Source organism: Helianthus annuus, chromosome 15 (genome assembly GCF_002127325.2).
Source record: "Helianthus annuus cultivar XRQ/B chromosome 15, HanXRQr2.0-SUNRISE, whole genome shotgun sequence".
NCBI lineage: Eukaryota > Viridiplantae > Streptophyta > Magnoliopsida > Asterales > Asteraceae > Helianthus > Helianthus annuus.
The window spans coordinates 59090239-59107561 of record NC_035447.2 but is presented as its reverse complement, the minus strand read 5'-3'; the positions used below and the strand labels follow the sequence as shown (position 1 = coordinate 59107561).

The following is a 17323-nucleotide window of genomic DNA, read 5'->3' as shown; positions in this document are numbered from 1 at the left end:
AATTTTTAGGCTATCGGCTATCACTAGCCGAAAAAAGTAAGGGTAATCACCCATGGCGTCGGGATTAGAGGAGAGTTTGTCGGCGAAATTAGGGCCCCCACTTTATAGTTCGCTTAGGGTCTCTAAAAACGTACGAAAGGCCCTGCTTGCTTGCATATCATATCAAAACGGATCTGGGTTCTTCAAGAACGATGATTTATGGTCAAAAAATCAGACCCAAAAAAAAAAAAGAAAAATCAAGTATATCTTGAAGGGTATGTTGAGAAGGCACTATTAATTACCCTTTGACCGATTGGCCAGTGACGTTGTGCATAAAACTCCTCAAAATTCTCTCTGTTCGCATTTGGTCTCCATTGTATACTTTTTGTTTTCTTCTCTGAAGAAGAATTAATCCACCACAACCGTCTGAGGGCTATACCATTAGGTTTTGTTCATGTAATAATTCGGCTTCTCTGTTAAATAATTTGTGTTACTGGCAGAATCCGTTTTGTTTGACTCAGGATAGGGGTAGGGGTTGGGTAATCCACCACAACTTTTTGTTTGACTCGCTAAAATGAAAACCACCTCTAGTTGTAAGAACCATGAGAACCACTTTATGACCCTTAGATCAACTAGATGGATAGATGTGATTAAAAGTAGTTAATATTAATATTAAAAGCTTTTTGTCTTATTATGTTTTTAATATTATAATTCAAAAGAGTATTTAAGTAAAATGACTCTATTTTGTCTTTTTATATATATTAATTTTAAATTAATTTTTTTGTCCTATTCATTAATTACTTTTTATTACTTTTATTTTTTAAACATAATTTCTTTATTAAAAACATTTTTAAATTCAGATTTTTTTTAAAAGATTCTTATACTTTTTACAATTTAAGTTTTACGTTTTTTGACGCGCCGTTTTTAACGCCGTTTTTTACGCGCCGTTTTTTTACGCGTCGTTTTCAAGCGTAACGCGCCGTTTTAACGCGCCGTTTTTCACGCGCCGTTTTTTAACGCGCCGTTTTTTAACGCTGTTTTTACGCGCCGTTTTTTACGCGCCGTTTTTCACGCGCCGTTTTTCACGCGCCGTTTTTCACGCGCCGTTTTTACGCGCCGTTTTAACGCGCCGTTTTTTAAGGCGTCGTTTTTCTCAATCGCCGTTTTTTTAACGCGCCGTTTTTTACGCGCCGTTTTTTAAGGCGTCGTTTTTCTCAATCGGCGTTTTTTTAACGCGCCGTTTTTTAACGCCATTTTTTACGCACCGTTTTTTACGCGCCGTTTTTTTAAGGCGTCGTTTTTCTCAATCGGCGTTTTTTTAACGCGCTGTTTTTAACACGTTTTTTACGCGCCGTTTTTCCGAAGTTTTTTAACGCGCCGTTTTTTACGTGTTTTTACGCGCCGTTTTTTCCACGTTTTTTAACGCGCCAAATTTTTTACACGCTTTTTACACGCCGTTTTAACGCGCCGTTTTTTCGAAGTTTTTTAATGCGCCGTTTTTTTGAAGTTTTTTAACGCGCCGTTTTTCCGAAGTTTTTTAACGCGCCGTTTTTTACGCGTTTTTACGCGCCGTTTTTTCAAGCGTCGTTTTTTTAAAACGCGCCGTTTTTTTACACGCCGTTTTAAACGCGCCGTTTTTTTCACTTTTTTTAACGCGCCATTTTTGTACACTTTTTACGTTTTGCGTTAAAAATTTAAACTTTTTACGTTTTACGTAAAACTTTTTACGTTTTACGAAAAACTTTTTACGTTTTACGTTTTACATAAAACTTTTTACGTTTTACGTAAAAATTTTTACATTTTACGTTAAAAATTTAAACTTTTTACGTTTTACGTAAAAGTTTTTACGTTTTATGTTAAAATTTTTACGTTTTACGTTAAACTTTTTACGTTTTACGTAAAACTTTTTACGTTTTACGTAAAACTTTTTACGTCTTACGTTTTACGTAAAACTTTTTACGTTTTACGTTAAAAAGTTTACGGTTTACGTTTTTACGTTTTACATTTTACGTTTTTACGAAAAACTTTTTACGTTTTTTACGGTTTACGTTTTTACGTTTTTACGAAAAACTTTTTACGTTTTACGAAAAACTTTTTACGTTTTACGAAAAACTTTTTTACGTTAAAAAGTTTACGGTTTAACTTTTTTTTTTTACAAAAACTTTTTTACGTTTTTACGTTTTACGTTAAACTTTTTTACGTTTTTACGTAAAACTTTTTACGTTTTACGAAAAACTTTTTACGTCTTACGTTTTACGTAAAACATTTTACGTTTTACGTTAAAAAGTTTACGGTTTACGTTTTTACGTTTTGCGTTTTTACGAAAAACTTTTTACGTTTTTTACGGTTTACGTTTTTACATTTTTACGAAAAACTTTTTACGTTTTACGAAAAACTTTTTACGTTTTACGAAAAACTTTTTTACGTTAAAAAGTTTACGGTTTAACTTTTTTTTTTTACAAAAACTTTTTTACGTTTTTACGTTTTACGTTAAACTTTTTACGTTTTTACGTTTTACGTTAAAATTTTTACGTTTTACGTTAAACTTTTTACGTTTTACGTTTTACATTAAACTTTTTACGTTTTACGTTAAACTTTTTATGTTTTACGTTTTTACGTTTTACGTTTTATGTTAAACTATTTACGTTTTACGTTTTTTACGGAAAACGGACAGAGTTTCCTCTGTTTTTGGAGTAAGCCGACTACTCAAGTTGTCATTATCTTTTCAAAACTCAACAATATAAACACAATATATAAAATTTCTATCAAAATGCCAAACGTAACAAGTCACTAATGTATCGGTTCGAGCTCGGTGCGCGTTAACTAAATAAATTCTAAACTAACCTAATAATAACTCGCTACCGAACCGCAAGACCCGAACCGAGACGGAGCCGAAGCTTGACCCGAACAACTCTGAATCTGACCCGGTTTGACTGAGCCGCCGACCTGAAGCTTCCGAACCAGGTTGAACCAAACTCGCACCCACTGACCCGAAACTCGACCCACGGCTGACCCGAACCGGTCAAAATCATTATGTGAGGCTCTCTTCTTTTGAACAATGAGTTTTCTTCCCCATGAGCTGTTTTCCCACTTGCTCTTGACATCTGCAAACAAAATAAAACTCGGTCATCAAAACAGCAGCAAGCATAGCTTCACTAGTACCAACCATTTCACTAATAATAATACCAGCAGCCTCCATAGTAGCAATAAGAGTTTTCTTGTTTGGAACTCTTTTGATGGCGATTTTGATGTCTGTGAGAGTGAGCCTCTTAAAGTTCATTTGACCTCTCACCATGTCAGGAACATCAATAAGAGCCTGCCAATCAAAAAATAAACATTCAAAACAGCCTACATTGTTTTCACTACATATTAATTTCTTACGGACCCTAAACCTGCCCAACTTTAATCCAAAACTACATGAACTACAACTTTTTTCCCTGATATGCCCTTTTCACAGATAATTCAAGATTCAGACAACCTACTCACTAAAGCGATTACAATTTAAGAGCGGAAAAGGAAAACAAACAACCATTAGAGCACTGACACCCCTTAGTTATATTCAAACCAACCAACCAAAAAGAGCGATTCAGCTAGTAGTTTTGACAGTTAGCAACCTAAGAGATTTTAATATCATTTCAAAAAAAAACTTTAATACAATCTAACAATTTTGAATAGAAAATAAAGATGTTGAAACCACAAATCCAACTGATTTAGGGTTTAAGATTTGGTATAAACCTGAACCAAACTCAAAACTGAGCACCAAAATTGAGATGGGCTGACCATTACCTGAACTGGCACTCGAATCGAGCACCACCGCCATCTCTTCCACCACCGCCGCCGTGAGCGGCGGCGCCGCCTTGAACTGCCGGCGATACACCTCCGTTGCATCATCATCTTCGACCTCTCTCCTTCTGTCTCTCTCTCTCCGATCTATCCGTCTCCCTATACTTTGATGAAGATGATGAAGAATTTCTTCATCAGGGATGAGTTTTCAAAAAGTGAGGAGAGATACAAAGATCTGATATTTTAAAAGGTAGTGGTTCCGATGGGGTGCTCGGCAGCGGTCAACGGTGGTGCACCGCCCACAGCCGCCCAAAGTGGTGGTCGGTCCACCGCCACTGAAGAGGGGTGTGGGTGGTGGTTGTGGCTAGAAACAAGGGAACGAGGGGTGTTGGGGTTTTGCAGGTTGTGTCTCTCAAATAATGAATATGATTTTGAATTTTTAAGAAGAAAGATGAAAGAGAAGAAAGAGGAGAGAGGAGAGAATCTCTGGTACCATTAATGAAGGGAGAGAAAGATTAGACATTTGGGAGTAAATGACCAAAACACCCTTTTTGTTGTTGTAATCTGATTGGTGGAGAGTGGTTTTCACGGTTCTTACAACTGGAGGTGGTTTCTATTTTAGCGGCTCCCTATATATATATATATATATATATATATATATATATAGAGAGAGAGAGAGAGAGAGAGAGGGAGAGGGGACAGAGGGGGGTGGTGATGGTGAAAGGGAAAGAATGAAATGGGTTTTTAAATTAGGTTTTATTTTTTTTCTTTAATTAAGTTGGTAGAAAGACTAAAGTTCCCTTGACTGATTAAGCTAAACTGAAATTTTTAACCAGGTTAGAGCTAAAGGACGTAACATGTAATGGGTTTTTCAAATAAAAGTTTGTGACTGTAATTATTGAAGTTAAAGGCTATTCACTGTAATTCGATACAAACATAAAGAACGAAAATTGTAATTTACCCTTTGAATTTTAATAAAATATTGGTGTTCAAGTCTAGTCGTCTTGGTCTCACACTCTCAAATCATGCGCACATAAAAGTCTCTAGTACCGGGTTACCCTTTTGTAGCCGGTCCTATCACCATAAAACGCCAAACCTTGATGATAACTTGTGAAACCACCACGACCAAGTCATGTATAATTCATGCTCTCTCCCTATCGAAATTACAAAAACAGTTGCCCTATAAAAAGGGCATCTAATTAAAGGATAAAAGCTTGTGTGTATATACGTTGACGTTCATCCGCCCTTAAAAAGCACAATTTTGGATTTGTAATTTTGTATGATATGGTGCTGGGCCGTTTTTGTCTTACTACAATGATTCCTAGCATTAAGTTTGAAAAGCTAGCAACTAATTAATACACGATCAAGGTTATAAGTGTTTATTGCCTTGAACAAATATTAAATAGTGTGACATCAAATATAACTGGAGTTTAAATTAAAATGAGAATTTGTAGAACCGAATATGTAATCAAAAACCAGATTATGTGTAGTTATAGTGAGTTCCTTTGAAAGATACAACGTTGTTTGGTAATACCGCTACTAGAAAATTGGCCATTTATGACGCTTATTTCGTCAGAAATGCATTGGAACCTAGGTTTTCCAACACATTTGCGACAAAAAAACGTTGCAAAACCCCTGTAGGAAACTGTCTGATAATATGGTTGTAAAAGAATACTTCCGACATATTTGTGACAAAATTGTGAAAAAAATTAGGGTTTTCATATTCTTAGAAAATATGTTGCAAGTGTCTCGGACACATTTTTTCGAAAATTTTCGTAGCAAAATGACTATTTTCTAATAGTGCACGCAATGAAGTGCTATTGTAATACAATAGATTTCTAATCTTTAATATGTAATTATAATAAATTGTTTTTCTAGAAAAGCTTAGTGTGTGGTTTTATGTAATAAACCAGGTTCTATTATCCCAAACATAACATCCAACGAAATTTTCAAAACTTCATAGTGTTAACAAACTGGGTTCTATTTTCTCCTAACATGCCCAACCAAAAATTAAAAGTTTATAGTGGACGGTTAGAAATCTTTATGTTTATATAAAAAGGTAAAGGACAATAACGCGATAGCGATGCTGCTTCAATATACCATACACATGTCATAACTCCGCTGATGGACATAATTCACAACACACAATTGGGATAAGGTATTAAATTTTGACGGAAAGCAGAAAAAATATGGGTTGTCCTTCAATAATTAAATGAATAAAGGAGGCAATTTATCTGTTCATAAAGCCCTATAAATTATCCAAAACATTCATGAAATATTCACACATCCTTCACTTGTACCCAATCAACCCAAACCATTATTGTTGTTATGGCAACACGGCTTCTTTTTGCTTCACTACCCAAAACCAACCCCAAGACCAAACCATCACAACACCGCACACCATTTTCGGCTGTTGCAACACCCCATTTTCCACAAATCTCCAGACTCAAAGCTTCAAGAATACTTGAAACAATATACGAAGAAGAAACCACTATTAGTGGTCATGAAGGGATGAAAAGAATTGCTGATCATGTGGTTACACCTTTGCCTTCAGCGTCAGCTTCATATTTGATGTCCAAAAGATCAACATTCTTTGGTCAAATGCAGAAACCGTTATCTAAGAACTCTGATAACTTGCTATGCGGTTATGGAAGTACTAATTAGTATTTTGTTCGTCGTTTATCGCTATATATATAAGTGATGTGTTGGATAATTAAGGTTGTCCGTAGTTGATTTGTTTCCATAGTATGTAGAGGGTAAGTATCGAACTTCATTGAGGTGTTGTTGTCTGTTTTAGCTTGGTGGCTTCACTCCTTGTTGGTCTTGATTTTGAGGATCAATGATCTCGTCTTATATTTTATGCTAATTATGATGTAACTGCTATGTTATTGTTGGGAAAACTTTCTGTGGACAATAAATAAAGATGATCATTTTATTTATTTCACTTCATGGGAAACAATACAATAAAGATTGTGCCTGCTAAAGTCATAATAACATATAAAACATATAGAGCCAAAAGTAACATGATTCCTAGTTTGCAATGCTTAAAACGAACATAGTAAGAATCAGATTTGGTTTAGGACATGTGTTGAATATGTACAATTTTTTTAAAGAGCGTCTGTGGCTCTAGAAGTTCGTCTCCGAGGGTAGAACGACTCCTATAGAAGATAAACTCCCTATTCAGGGGGTAACAACAAGATAAGGTAGGTGTTTGCTTAGAGATAATTAATTTGACACATTCTCTTGGTTTTATGAAATGGAACAAAGAGTTTTCCTCTCCGTTTTTTCTAAACCTTCCCACTATTTTGAGTCACTATGTCATTAAAAACAAGTATATTTTCATGGCTAATTAAAACTGCTCAAACCGTTTTTTGTTGCATTTAAACATTTTTAATATTCAATTTTAATCTACTTAATAATGACAATAAAAACTGGGATTTTATTTAATAACAGTAACTAGTAACTCAAAGCAGTGGCGGACCAAGGAATTATTTGCTGGGGTGCGGATGAGGCGTTCAACATTATTTTCAAAGGGTGCGGTCGACTTTTTTTTCCTAAAATATACACTAAATTTTTTTTCAAGGGGTGCGCCTGCCCACCCACGACTATGAGTAGGTCCGCCCCTGTCTCAAAGTTGGTTTGGGTTAAATCGAAGCTTGTTTTAAAAAAATAAAAAGTTCGATTGCTCAAGCACAGGAGCAGGGGCGGATGTACAGCCAGTCTGGGTTCCCAGGAACCCGTTTGGTTTGTAATTTATAGTGTTAAATTATATAGAAAACTGTGAAGGAACCGTTTAATATGGTTTAGAGGAACATGTATGTTCTTAGAGGAGGATCTAGAACATCTTATCCTTTTTGTTTAACACAATAACCAAGTGTGGAATCCATGATTATGTGCAAATCAAGCCCAAGAACACACAAACACAAGAAAGATTTCAATGTTTAAAGCTCAATATATATTCCAACAGAGTAACAGTATAATATTTCAACAATCATGCTCAAAACTCTCTGGGTGTGCTCTCTTGTCTAGAACAGGGGAGGCTCTCTGCTATTTATAGCACATAGCAGAGAGCATTACAACGAAACACAATCCCTTCTACGAAATACAATGTGTAACACCCCGTGTTACCGAATGTCAAAGTCAAAGTCAAAGTCAAGATTGACTTCTTTGACTATAGTTAGTCTATTCTATGTTGGTATTTATGTTAGTTGTATTATGTGGAGTAAGTGTTATTAATCAAAGCAATTGAATGTTTATCGACGCGAAACGATTTGCGACTGTGAATAATAGGAAATAACAATGCGATAAAGTCAATCAATCGATAATCAAGCTAATCGAATCATCATCGAACTCGAAACTCGAATTACGCAAATTATGGTGTTAGTATGCGTGTGTGTGTGCCTTATGTGTTACTTGTGCATGTTTACTTTATGTGATGTGTGGTAATAAATCGAAACTCGAATCGAAACTCGGAACTCAATCGAACTCAATTGAAATCGAATTATGATAAATGGTGGCGAAAAGATAGTGTGAAATATAGATGCTTGTATGTAGATATAGTGGTTGGGATTAAAAGTAATTTGAATAGGAAACTCTATTGTATTTGTATCATCTTCAATCGAAATCGAAATATCAGAAATCGTCGCACCGAATGCTCGAAACAGGCTGTTGATCGATCAGGCTCCTAGCCGATCGGACGGACTGTCCGATCGAGCAGGCTGTCCGATCGGGATGCCTGGCCGATCGGCCAGCCCTTTCCTCTTTGGGAAGCCTATAAATAGCCCTGTCATTGTCATTCTTTCCACTTTTGGAAACTCTCTGACCGACCAGCTCGTGCTCTTCACCTTTCCTCAGATTTCTCTCAATCCCGGTAAGATTTCATCCTAAATCTTGTACTTTCTTGATCTATACACACTCCTACACCTTTCTATCTTTTAAATCTTAACTTTTAACCATGAAATCATCAAGCTTCAAGCATTCTAGGATGATGTCATCATGGTGTTCTTGAAGAACTTCATGTTTTGGCCTCAATCCACCAAGAATAGCTTGGATCTAACCGATTTCCACATAAACAAACAAAGATCTACTACAGATCTAAACATATTCACGGTGGAAAAGATTGAAAGATGGATTTTCCAATTTTCTTTCAACTCTTTTACACTCAATGCCTTCAAACCGGTAGAAACGGAGCTTGAACCTACTCACTAAGCACTCTAGTAGTTGTGTGGTTCGAGATTCGGGATTCTATCCACGAGGTTCACCGATTTCGGGTTAAACGTCAAACTACCGTTCCGAACAATTCACCGGCCGGACTTGGGTGATTCCTGTCCGAGCAGGGGAAACAAGTAAGAGCGAAGGTTCCACGGTTCAGCTCGTTGTCAAAATACCTCGATATAACGTCAAGCAATCAGAACAGCCAAGTGTTAGACGAACAGGCCGACCAGGTCAGGATGCTGACCGATCAGACAGGCTGTTCAAATGAACAGCCCAACCGATCAGACATGTCAGCTGATCAACCAGGCCAACCGATCGACTAGCACATGGTCCCACACTTTAACAATTTCATGAAGGCTAGTATTGAACGAAGTGTTGTTCGATCGAACTACGGTTTGATTTGAATTACTCTTCGGATCATGAAAGGTAAGGACACTTCAATGTTCTCGAACGAATATGCCGTCCAACGTATTGGAGTGCCACCCGAACGAATATGCCGTCAGATCAGGTGACCTCCTGCTGAGGACTTATTACTGAAGTACCTAACCGATCGGTTAAGCCGGCCGATCGAACGGCCCGTTCGATCGATCGACCTGAAAGGTAAGGAAACTTCAATGTTCTCGAATACTACAACGAAAACTTCAAAAGGACAAGCCATCATACACAAACACATCCTAATCAAAGGAAGAAACAATCCACTCGAATAGCCCAACCGATCGAGCCCACCGGCCGACCGAACAGGCTGTCCGAACGGACTGTCATACCAAACGAACAACCCGTCCGCTCGAACCTACCGTTCGATCGACCAGGCTGTTCGACCCATCAGCACTCGTATTCGTTTTACGCGTTGCTTATCGTTATGCTATCGAACTATTCAGGCTAACCCTACTCTCAAGTGCTCCCTTCAATCCATCAATCACTGTGAGTATACTCGATCCCTTTTTGCTTTTAGCACTTTTGGGTGTTACATACGTTACTTATACGAAATCACATCGAACACACTACTCAATCATTTCAAACGCTAACCGTTACCGCATGTATTACGTGACTAAATGAATGCTTGTTGTTATGTCTACACATGGAATGCTGTCTATCTGCCTTAACGACGATAGTACTATAGTTTGGACTCAGCACCCGTTCACACGGGGGTTGTTAAGGACAATTACTTGCATGATTACTGTGGTAATCATGTATTGCGAACTGCCTCGGGCAGTCAACCCGCAGTCGTTGGTATCGATAGATCCATGTCGATAATTAACATGCTTCATTTTCCTCTGTGTACGTGCTGGTTATGCGTAAACTATTTCGAACTCTATTATGCTATTATCAAACTTGTATGCTCACCTTTACATTTCATGTATTGACTTTATTTTAACGTATGTGGCAGGCAATTAGGATGCTTATCTGCTAGGAAGGCGAGCTTAGAATAAGCGTCTAGAGCATAGTTGTCTGTAGATCTTGCAGATCGAGTCTCTAGAAGCATTTGAACAATTTTTGTATTTAAAATCTGAGTTGTCGGAACAGAATATTTGACTTGATGTTATCTGTAATAATTTGTTTGCTATTTGAGGTACGGTATGGGACGTATTATATAAATTGAATAGTGATAATAATTGTTATGGAAACTTTTGGACAATCTGTTTCACTCAGTGCCATGCCCCGATGATTCCACCATCGGTTGGGGTGTGACAGATTGGTATCAGAGCCATAACTATAGGGAATTAGGCTAGACACGACCTAGTCCGGGTCGTTGTCTTAGAGACCTAGACTATAGTTAGGAACCAACAGACCAAGCGTATGTGCTAAAACCTGCTATTCTTCGCTATCACTGCACTTGAATTTTCAAATAGAGCCAAGCAATTTAGTCGAGATTAGGTGTGAAACCCGCAAACTCTCGACTAAGTTACTTGCCCGATATTGTTTTACCAACTTATCAAAGAGTTTCTTCATTACTTTTTCAATAACGAACGAGGAGAATTATACCAAAACAGGAGTGAAATCCATATTTTGATGAATAATCTCCTCAATTTCACTAAAACAAGGAAGAAATTGCTAAGCCAGGGGTGAAACCCAAACCTTGGCAACTTATTCCAACTTTCACTCATCTCACCAAAGCCTCGACGTACTCCAACGACCTGAACTCACGAGTATGACCTAGGGAATACGCGCTGAATGCCCAAGAATCGAGGCGGAAGCACGATCCCGAAAGTCGAAATGTGACGACAAGTCTATTAAGAATAGTCGAATCGCTTTGGGTAGTCGATGTCTAGTAGCCGCAGACGATCTAATTCTCGATTTTTGTATTTCTGAGTCGGCAGTTGTCACTCTAACGATTTGTCGATTTTATGTGTTTTATGTGTAATTACCTATTTATGTGTTTATGTTTTTGGAGGATTATTCGATTTTTGCTATCACTTCGATCGACACACACGACTCGCACTTGCTCTTCTATCTCAACACGCTAAAAAGTCGCTACAAATCTAAGCGACATTATGCTAACGATATAGGCTTATACTATACCCGACTTGCTATACGATTATACTATACTACTCGACATGTTATACGCGATCGCTATACGCGAACGACACGCGAACTTGAATGATAGGTTTCTGTATTCTGACTGCCTCTGTGATTAAATAGGAATGTGCTTCTATGTTTATGTGTCTCTGTGCTCTACGTGCTTATGTGCTTCTGTGACTACGTGAATCTACGACTATGTGTTTATGAGATACATGTTTCGACGTGTTCCTGAGCTTTAGTAGGTAGTAGACGTGTGAGGTGAGATTCGATTTTGATGTGTCTGATACCTACAACGATGTCTGTTGCAGACCATGTCGTCATCCGGACACCGAACCCCGCTTACCCGTCGAGAAAAGAGAGACAGACGTCTTGCTGCTATCATCGCCAAGCAAGTGGCAAAAGCTGTGAGCGATGTCTATGAAAACGTCAGCAAATCTTCTGAGGAGTCGAGAACCGAAGCTCCTAAAGATGCTAACAAGACTGTTTTTAGCTTCAAATAGTTCAAAGCATGCGGACCAAAAGAATTCACCGGAGAAGATGACCCAACGACTATGTTTCAATGGTTCGATTCTATCGAAGTCACTATGCGCCAAAGCGACTGTCCTGCAAATCTCCGTACCCTAAATGTGACCGGCGTTTTCCAGTCCCGAGCTCTAGGCTGGTGGACGGCCAAACGAAACAAACGCAGGAATGATGCAGCTTATGAGTTGACTTGGGAAGAGCTGAAAGCCATCATGATGGACGAATTCTGCCCTCCCCATGAACGCCAAAAGCTGGAGGACGAGTTTTGAAACATCAAGCAGAAGGACGGAGACAATGCTGCCTTGACCGCTCGTTTCAAGCAGCTTAGCATAATCTGTCCCGATCAAGTCAAGATGTCAGACACGGCCATCAAGAAGTACATTCGATCTCTACCCGATTGTGTTGCCGATTTTGTTCACGCCGCGAAAACCTCATCGATCGAGGAAACTTACTTGCTTGCCGCCGAGATCAATGACAAGCGAATAAAAGCTGGTTTCTGGGATAAGCCCTCCAAGTCTCTGCATCAAGCCACCACTGCATCGACTGCCGACACCACCACTGCTCAACCATCCAAGTCATCACGCCGCAAGAAGAAGCACAACAACAGCAGCTCCAACAACAAGAACTGTGCTGTCACTACCACTGCTGCTCCTCTGCAAGCCGTACCGGCTCAGCAGTAGTCTCATCATCGACCAGCACCAGTTACTCAAGTGCCGCCAGCAAAGCGTGCCGACACAGGTCCCCACCCGCTCTGCCCGACATGCTCATATCATCATCCGGTGGGACTCGCCTGTCGTTTCTGCGCTCATTGCAACCTTTACGACCATTTTACTGCCAATTGTCGCTATGGTCCTTGTCAAGCCCCAGTTCAAGCCACTGCTCATCAAGCTCTACTTCCAGCCCCGCAAGGCCAACACGCAGCTCAAGCACCCGCGATCAACGCTCGAGTCTGCTTTGCATGTAGTAACACTAACCACTTTGCAAACATGTGCCCAAACAGGGTTGTGAAGCAAGAACCCCAGCAGCAGCAGCAGCCTCAGCATCAGCAACAAGCAGCACGCGCCAGAACCTTCAACATTAATGCTCGTCAAGCCCAGGCTGACAACAACGTGGTTAATGGTACGTTCCTTGTGAATGGTATTTATGCATCATGTTTGTTTGATACTGGAGCCGATAACAACTTTGTGTCATTTGAATTCGAGAAGCTCCTTGGTCGTAAGCGTTCTTATCTCCCATCGTCATTCGAAGTTGAAGTCGCTAATGGAAGAACTGTCGCCGTTCATTCTGTTCTTCGTGATTGTACTCTCGAGCTCAATAATCACGTCTTCCCAATCGACCTTATCCCGATGCAGCTTGGAAGTTTTGACATCATAAAAAGGCATGGACTTTCTACGCGAAAACCGTGCTGAAGTTGTGTGCTTCGACAAAATGATTTGATTCTCGCTCGCGAATGGTTATTTATTATGTGTGTACGGTGAAACTGCTTCAAAAGGTCTCAAGCTCATGTCGTGTGTCCAAGCTAGTGATGTGTACAAAATGCAACATATAAATTACATCAATTGTGGTACAAAACTAACCCTTTTTAGTACTAATGTTAGAAAAAGTGTGCTTTTGTCTTCCTTTTGTATTTTCAGGATTAAACGAGCTCAAATAAAGAAAAGAAGCAAAAAGACAGCTAAATCTAACATAAATACAAGAAAAGGAACAAAAGTGGCATGCCCGACCTCCCAACAGCATCTTCCCAAGCAAAACAAAGAAGACAGAAGACTGAACACGCCCCGTGCTCAGTGAGCACGAGGCCGTGCCCAAGTGCCAGCAGAAAAGACAAACTCATAGAAGCTTCTGTTGCCCACCACGGGGCCGTGCCCAGCGGACACGGGGGCGTGGTCAACTTCCTGCAGGCGCATTTATTGTAATTGTGAATTACAATTAATGAAGAGAGAGAGTCAGATGGACACGGGGCCGTGCCCGAGCTTCTGTTCAGCCTATAAATAGGAATGTTTGGAGCTCTTGCAACTCATCCCTTGGCACACCACCTCTCTCACACTTCACCCACCACCCACCACCATCACAACACCATCATCCACCACCATCATCCATTGTCCATCATAGAGTGTGTGAGTCGTCTCGGGATCCAAGATTGATCGTAAGAGTTCTTGACAATCAAAGGCCATGTTTGCCTAAGTCTCTTACATCACTTGGTGAAGACAAGTGTTTAGTGTAATACTTTTTATTTTTAATCTTTTGCACTTTTTAATTGGTTTTGTATTAATGACTTTAATTACTAGTTTCTTATGTTGAAGGTGATTCTTCCTTATCGTTTGTCCGTGGTGTCTTGGCATTATTTTACTGTCTATATAAAATAAAAGATTTTCACCATTCATATCTCCACCGTTTATATGGAGGTATGTTGGCTACCTGGTCGGGGGTTAAGGGAACAGTTTGGTAAGAGTCTTGGCATTGTTCAGTGTATAGATCCTGCAAAGGACCTGGGTCAAATTTAGTAGGACCTCCTTTAATACCCAAAGGTATTGGATGGCGGGGGTCCAAACTCTTTGATCCCCTCATAAGTTAAACTACTATTAAAACTTTAACCCAGCTACTTAGGACTGTATCCCTGCTGGCTCAGACTACTTAGTTGAGGGTAACGTCGCCTTCAAAAGAGGGGCCTACCACATTATGCATTAATAACTTAATTCATTGTCTTTCAATAATCCGACCCTTTAGGATTGTATCCTTGCTGACTCAAACTACTGGGTTGAGGGTAACGTCGCCTTCAAAAGAGGGGCCTACTACAATAACTAAGATAATCTCTTAAACAAGTGCAAAAGTGCGAAAATAATCAAAGGTTACACTACACACGAGTCGGATCCAAGTGATTCATCTTGTCTATCTGTTTTTTATTTTTATTTTATTTTTCAGCATTTTAGTTAGTTTTATTTTCTTAGTTTAAAACCTTTTTCTAACATTTTCATTTGGTTAGACGTTGATGATAAACCGGTACTAAAAGCTCTTGTGTCCTTGGACGACCTCGGTATCTTACCAACACTATACTACGTCCACGATGGGTGCACTTGCCCATATGTGTGTTTAGTGTTAGTAAATATCGTGTTTTATAAATTTAAAACTTGGCTAAAAAGTGTAAAAAGGGCTTAAAATATATACCTAAAATATAACACACTTCACGCACATCAAGTTTTTGGCGCCGTTGCCGGGGACACAAGGATTTTAAGAAAGTTAGGAATCAACGGCCTAATCATTTTTTTATTTTCTTTTTATTTTTTAGGATTTTCTTAATTTTTCAGCTTCTACAGAACTCAGCACGGGCCGTGCCTGGTCGGACACGGGTCGTGCCCAGCAGTGTCACTTGCAGTTTTTATTTTCCGAGTTATAGAGGGCTGAGCACGGGGCCGTGTCGGTGCAACACGGGGCCGTGTCCAACTTTCCAGTAACAGGGATCCAGAAAACAATCGCTGTATCTCCGACCACGGGCCGTGTTCAGTGAGCACGGGGCCGTGGTGAACTTTCTGACCAACATTCGTTTCTGTTTTTATTGCAGGATTTAGAACCAGGCGCCACATCTCAACCTTCTACGTAGTGTATGAGCTCCAGTTCTAATAAAGACATAAAAGAACCTCTAGAAGAACCCGAACGCTTTCTCAGAAAAAGACTTAAGGCTAAAAACCAAGAGAAGGTTTCGGGGGACCCACTTCCAATGGCGGACCAATGTACCCTCATGGATTACCTACGACCCACCGTAGGTAATCTCGGCGCCGCTATCAATGCACCGAATGTTGAAGCCAATAACTTCGAACTTCGGCCACATTTGATACAAATGCTTCAAAACTCCGCAACCTTCCATGGGCTTGCGGACGAGGATCCCCATCTACATATTACTAATTTCTTTGAAATATGTGATATCTTTCGGATCAATGGAGCATCAAATGACGCCATCCGCCTTCGAATGTTTCCATTTTCGCTTAAAGACCGAGCAAAAGCTTGGCTCAACGTCCTCCCAGTTGGTTTGGTAAACACCTGGGATGAACTAGCCCAAAAATTTCTATATAAGTATTTCCCTCCTGCTAAAACGGCTAAATTAATGACTGAAATTAATACGTATTCACAAGAGGATGGGGAATACTTATATGAAACTTGGGAAAGGTTCAAGGAGCTCTTGCGAAAGTGTCCCCATCACGGTATTGCGGTATGGCAACAAGTATCCACCTTCTATAATGGGTTGTTGCCACACACGAGACAAACACTTGACTCTAGTTCCGGGGGACTTTTAGGTAATCGCCGCCCTCATGAAATATACAATCAAATCGAGGAAATTGCTCAAACCAATTTTCAATGGCACACTCCCCGAGGCAATAAGTCTATTGCCCCGGGTGCCCATAAGGTTGATGAAAGCACTTCTTTACAAGCCCAAATCGAGCCCCTTTCTTCAAAAATTAAAAAGTTAGAAATGACAAAAACATTCTCGGTTATGGCTTGTGAAGGGTGTGGTAGGCCACACGAAAATTGGAGTTGTATGAAAGAAACAGATGATCAATCCGAGTCGGTAAACTACATTGATAATAGACCTAGGTCGTCGGGTCCTCCAACGGGTACCTACAACCAAGGATGGCGTAACCACCCTAACCTTGGTTGGAGAGAACCCGACAATAGTAGTAACCAACAAAGTCTAAATCAACGAACGAACTTTCAACAACCAAGAAATGAGTCACAAAATTTCCCTCAACAACAAGGTGGACGAGAAAGGCTTGAAGATACTATATCTCGCCTCATCTCCGACACTGAAAAGAAAAACTCGGATCGATTTCAACAATTGGAATCAAATTTTAGAAATCAACAAGCTAGTATACAAAACATTGAAAAACAAATAAATCAACTAGCTCAAAATTTCTCCGAGAGACCACAAGGCGCGTTACCAAGTAATACCGAAACAAACCCAAAAGTACAAGTTCATCTCATAACATTAAGAAACCGTACCGTGGGTCCCGCGGAAGCTCCGCCACCACCAACTGAGGAAAGCACACCACCGCCCTAGCAAGAGAAGGCTTCTCCTCTACTTCAAGAGCCCACCAAGGCTTCTCCGGTTCCGTACCCCGGTAGGTTAATTCGTCAAAAGACTAATGAGCAATTCGCAAAATTCGAAAGTCTACTAAAACAATTGCATGTTAATATTCCTTTCATCGAAGTCCTAACTCAAATGCCTAAATACTCAAAATTCATGAGGGACTTCCTCACTCATAAAAGGAAAATTGAATCATTGCAATTAGTTAACTTAGGAGAAGAATGCTCC

General features: G+C 39.6%; 1 protein-coding gene and 1 non-coding gene across 2 annotated transcripts; both read right to left on the bottom strand.

Annotated features, from left to right (window-relative positions):
- Positions 1-2800: 2800 nt before the first annotated feature.
- Positions 2801-3292, bottom strand: LOC110909747 (60S ribosomal protein L14-2-like). The gene is made up of 2 exons (XM_022154526.2): positions 3166-3292; positions 2801-3083 (listed from the first exon to the last, which is right to left on the bottom strand). The coding sequence occupies exons 1-2, from the start codon at positions 3272-3274 to the stop codon at positions 2824-2826; spliced, it is 369 nt and encodes a 122-aa protein (XP_022010218.1). The 5' UTR covers positions 3275-3292; the 3' UTR covers positions 2801-2823.
- A 12819-nt stretch (positions 3293-16111) lies between these two features.
- Positions 16112-16218, bottom strand: LOC118487694. Its single transcript, XR_004882637.1, has one exon. It is a non-coding gene; the product is annotated as a small nucleolar RNA R71 (small nucleolar RNA).
- Between the last annotated feature and the right edge of the window lie 1105 nt (positions 16219-17323).

Bases quoted from the DNA above. Each gene is read 5' to 3' on its own strand.
- LOC110909747 (XM_022154526.2), bottom strand. From the start codon at position 3,274: ATGGTGAGAGGTCAAATGAACTTTAAGAGGCTCACTCTCACAGACATC. The intron at 3,084-3,165 runs GTATTATTATTA...TTTTGTTTGCAG, and splicing joins TGCTACTATGGAGGCTGCTG to ATGTCAAGAGCAAGTGGGAA.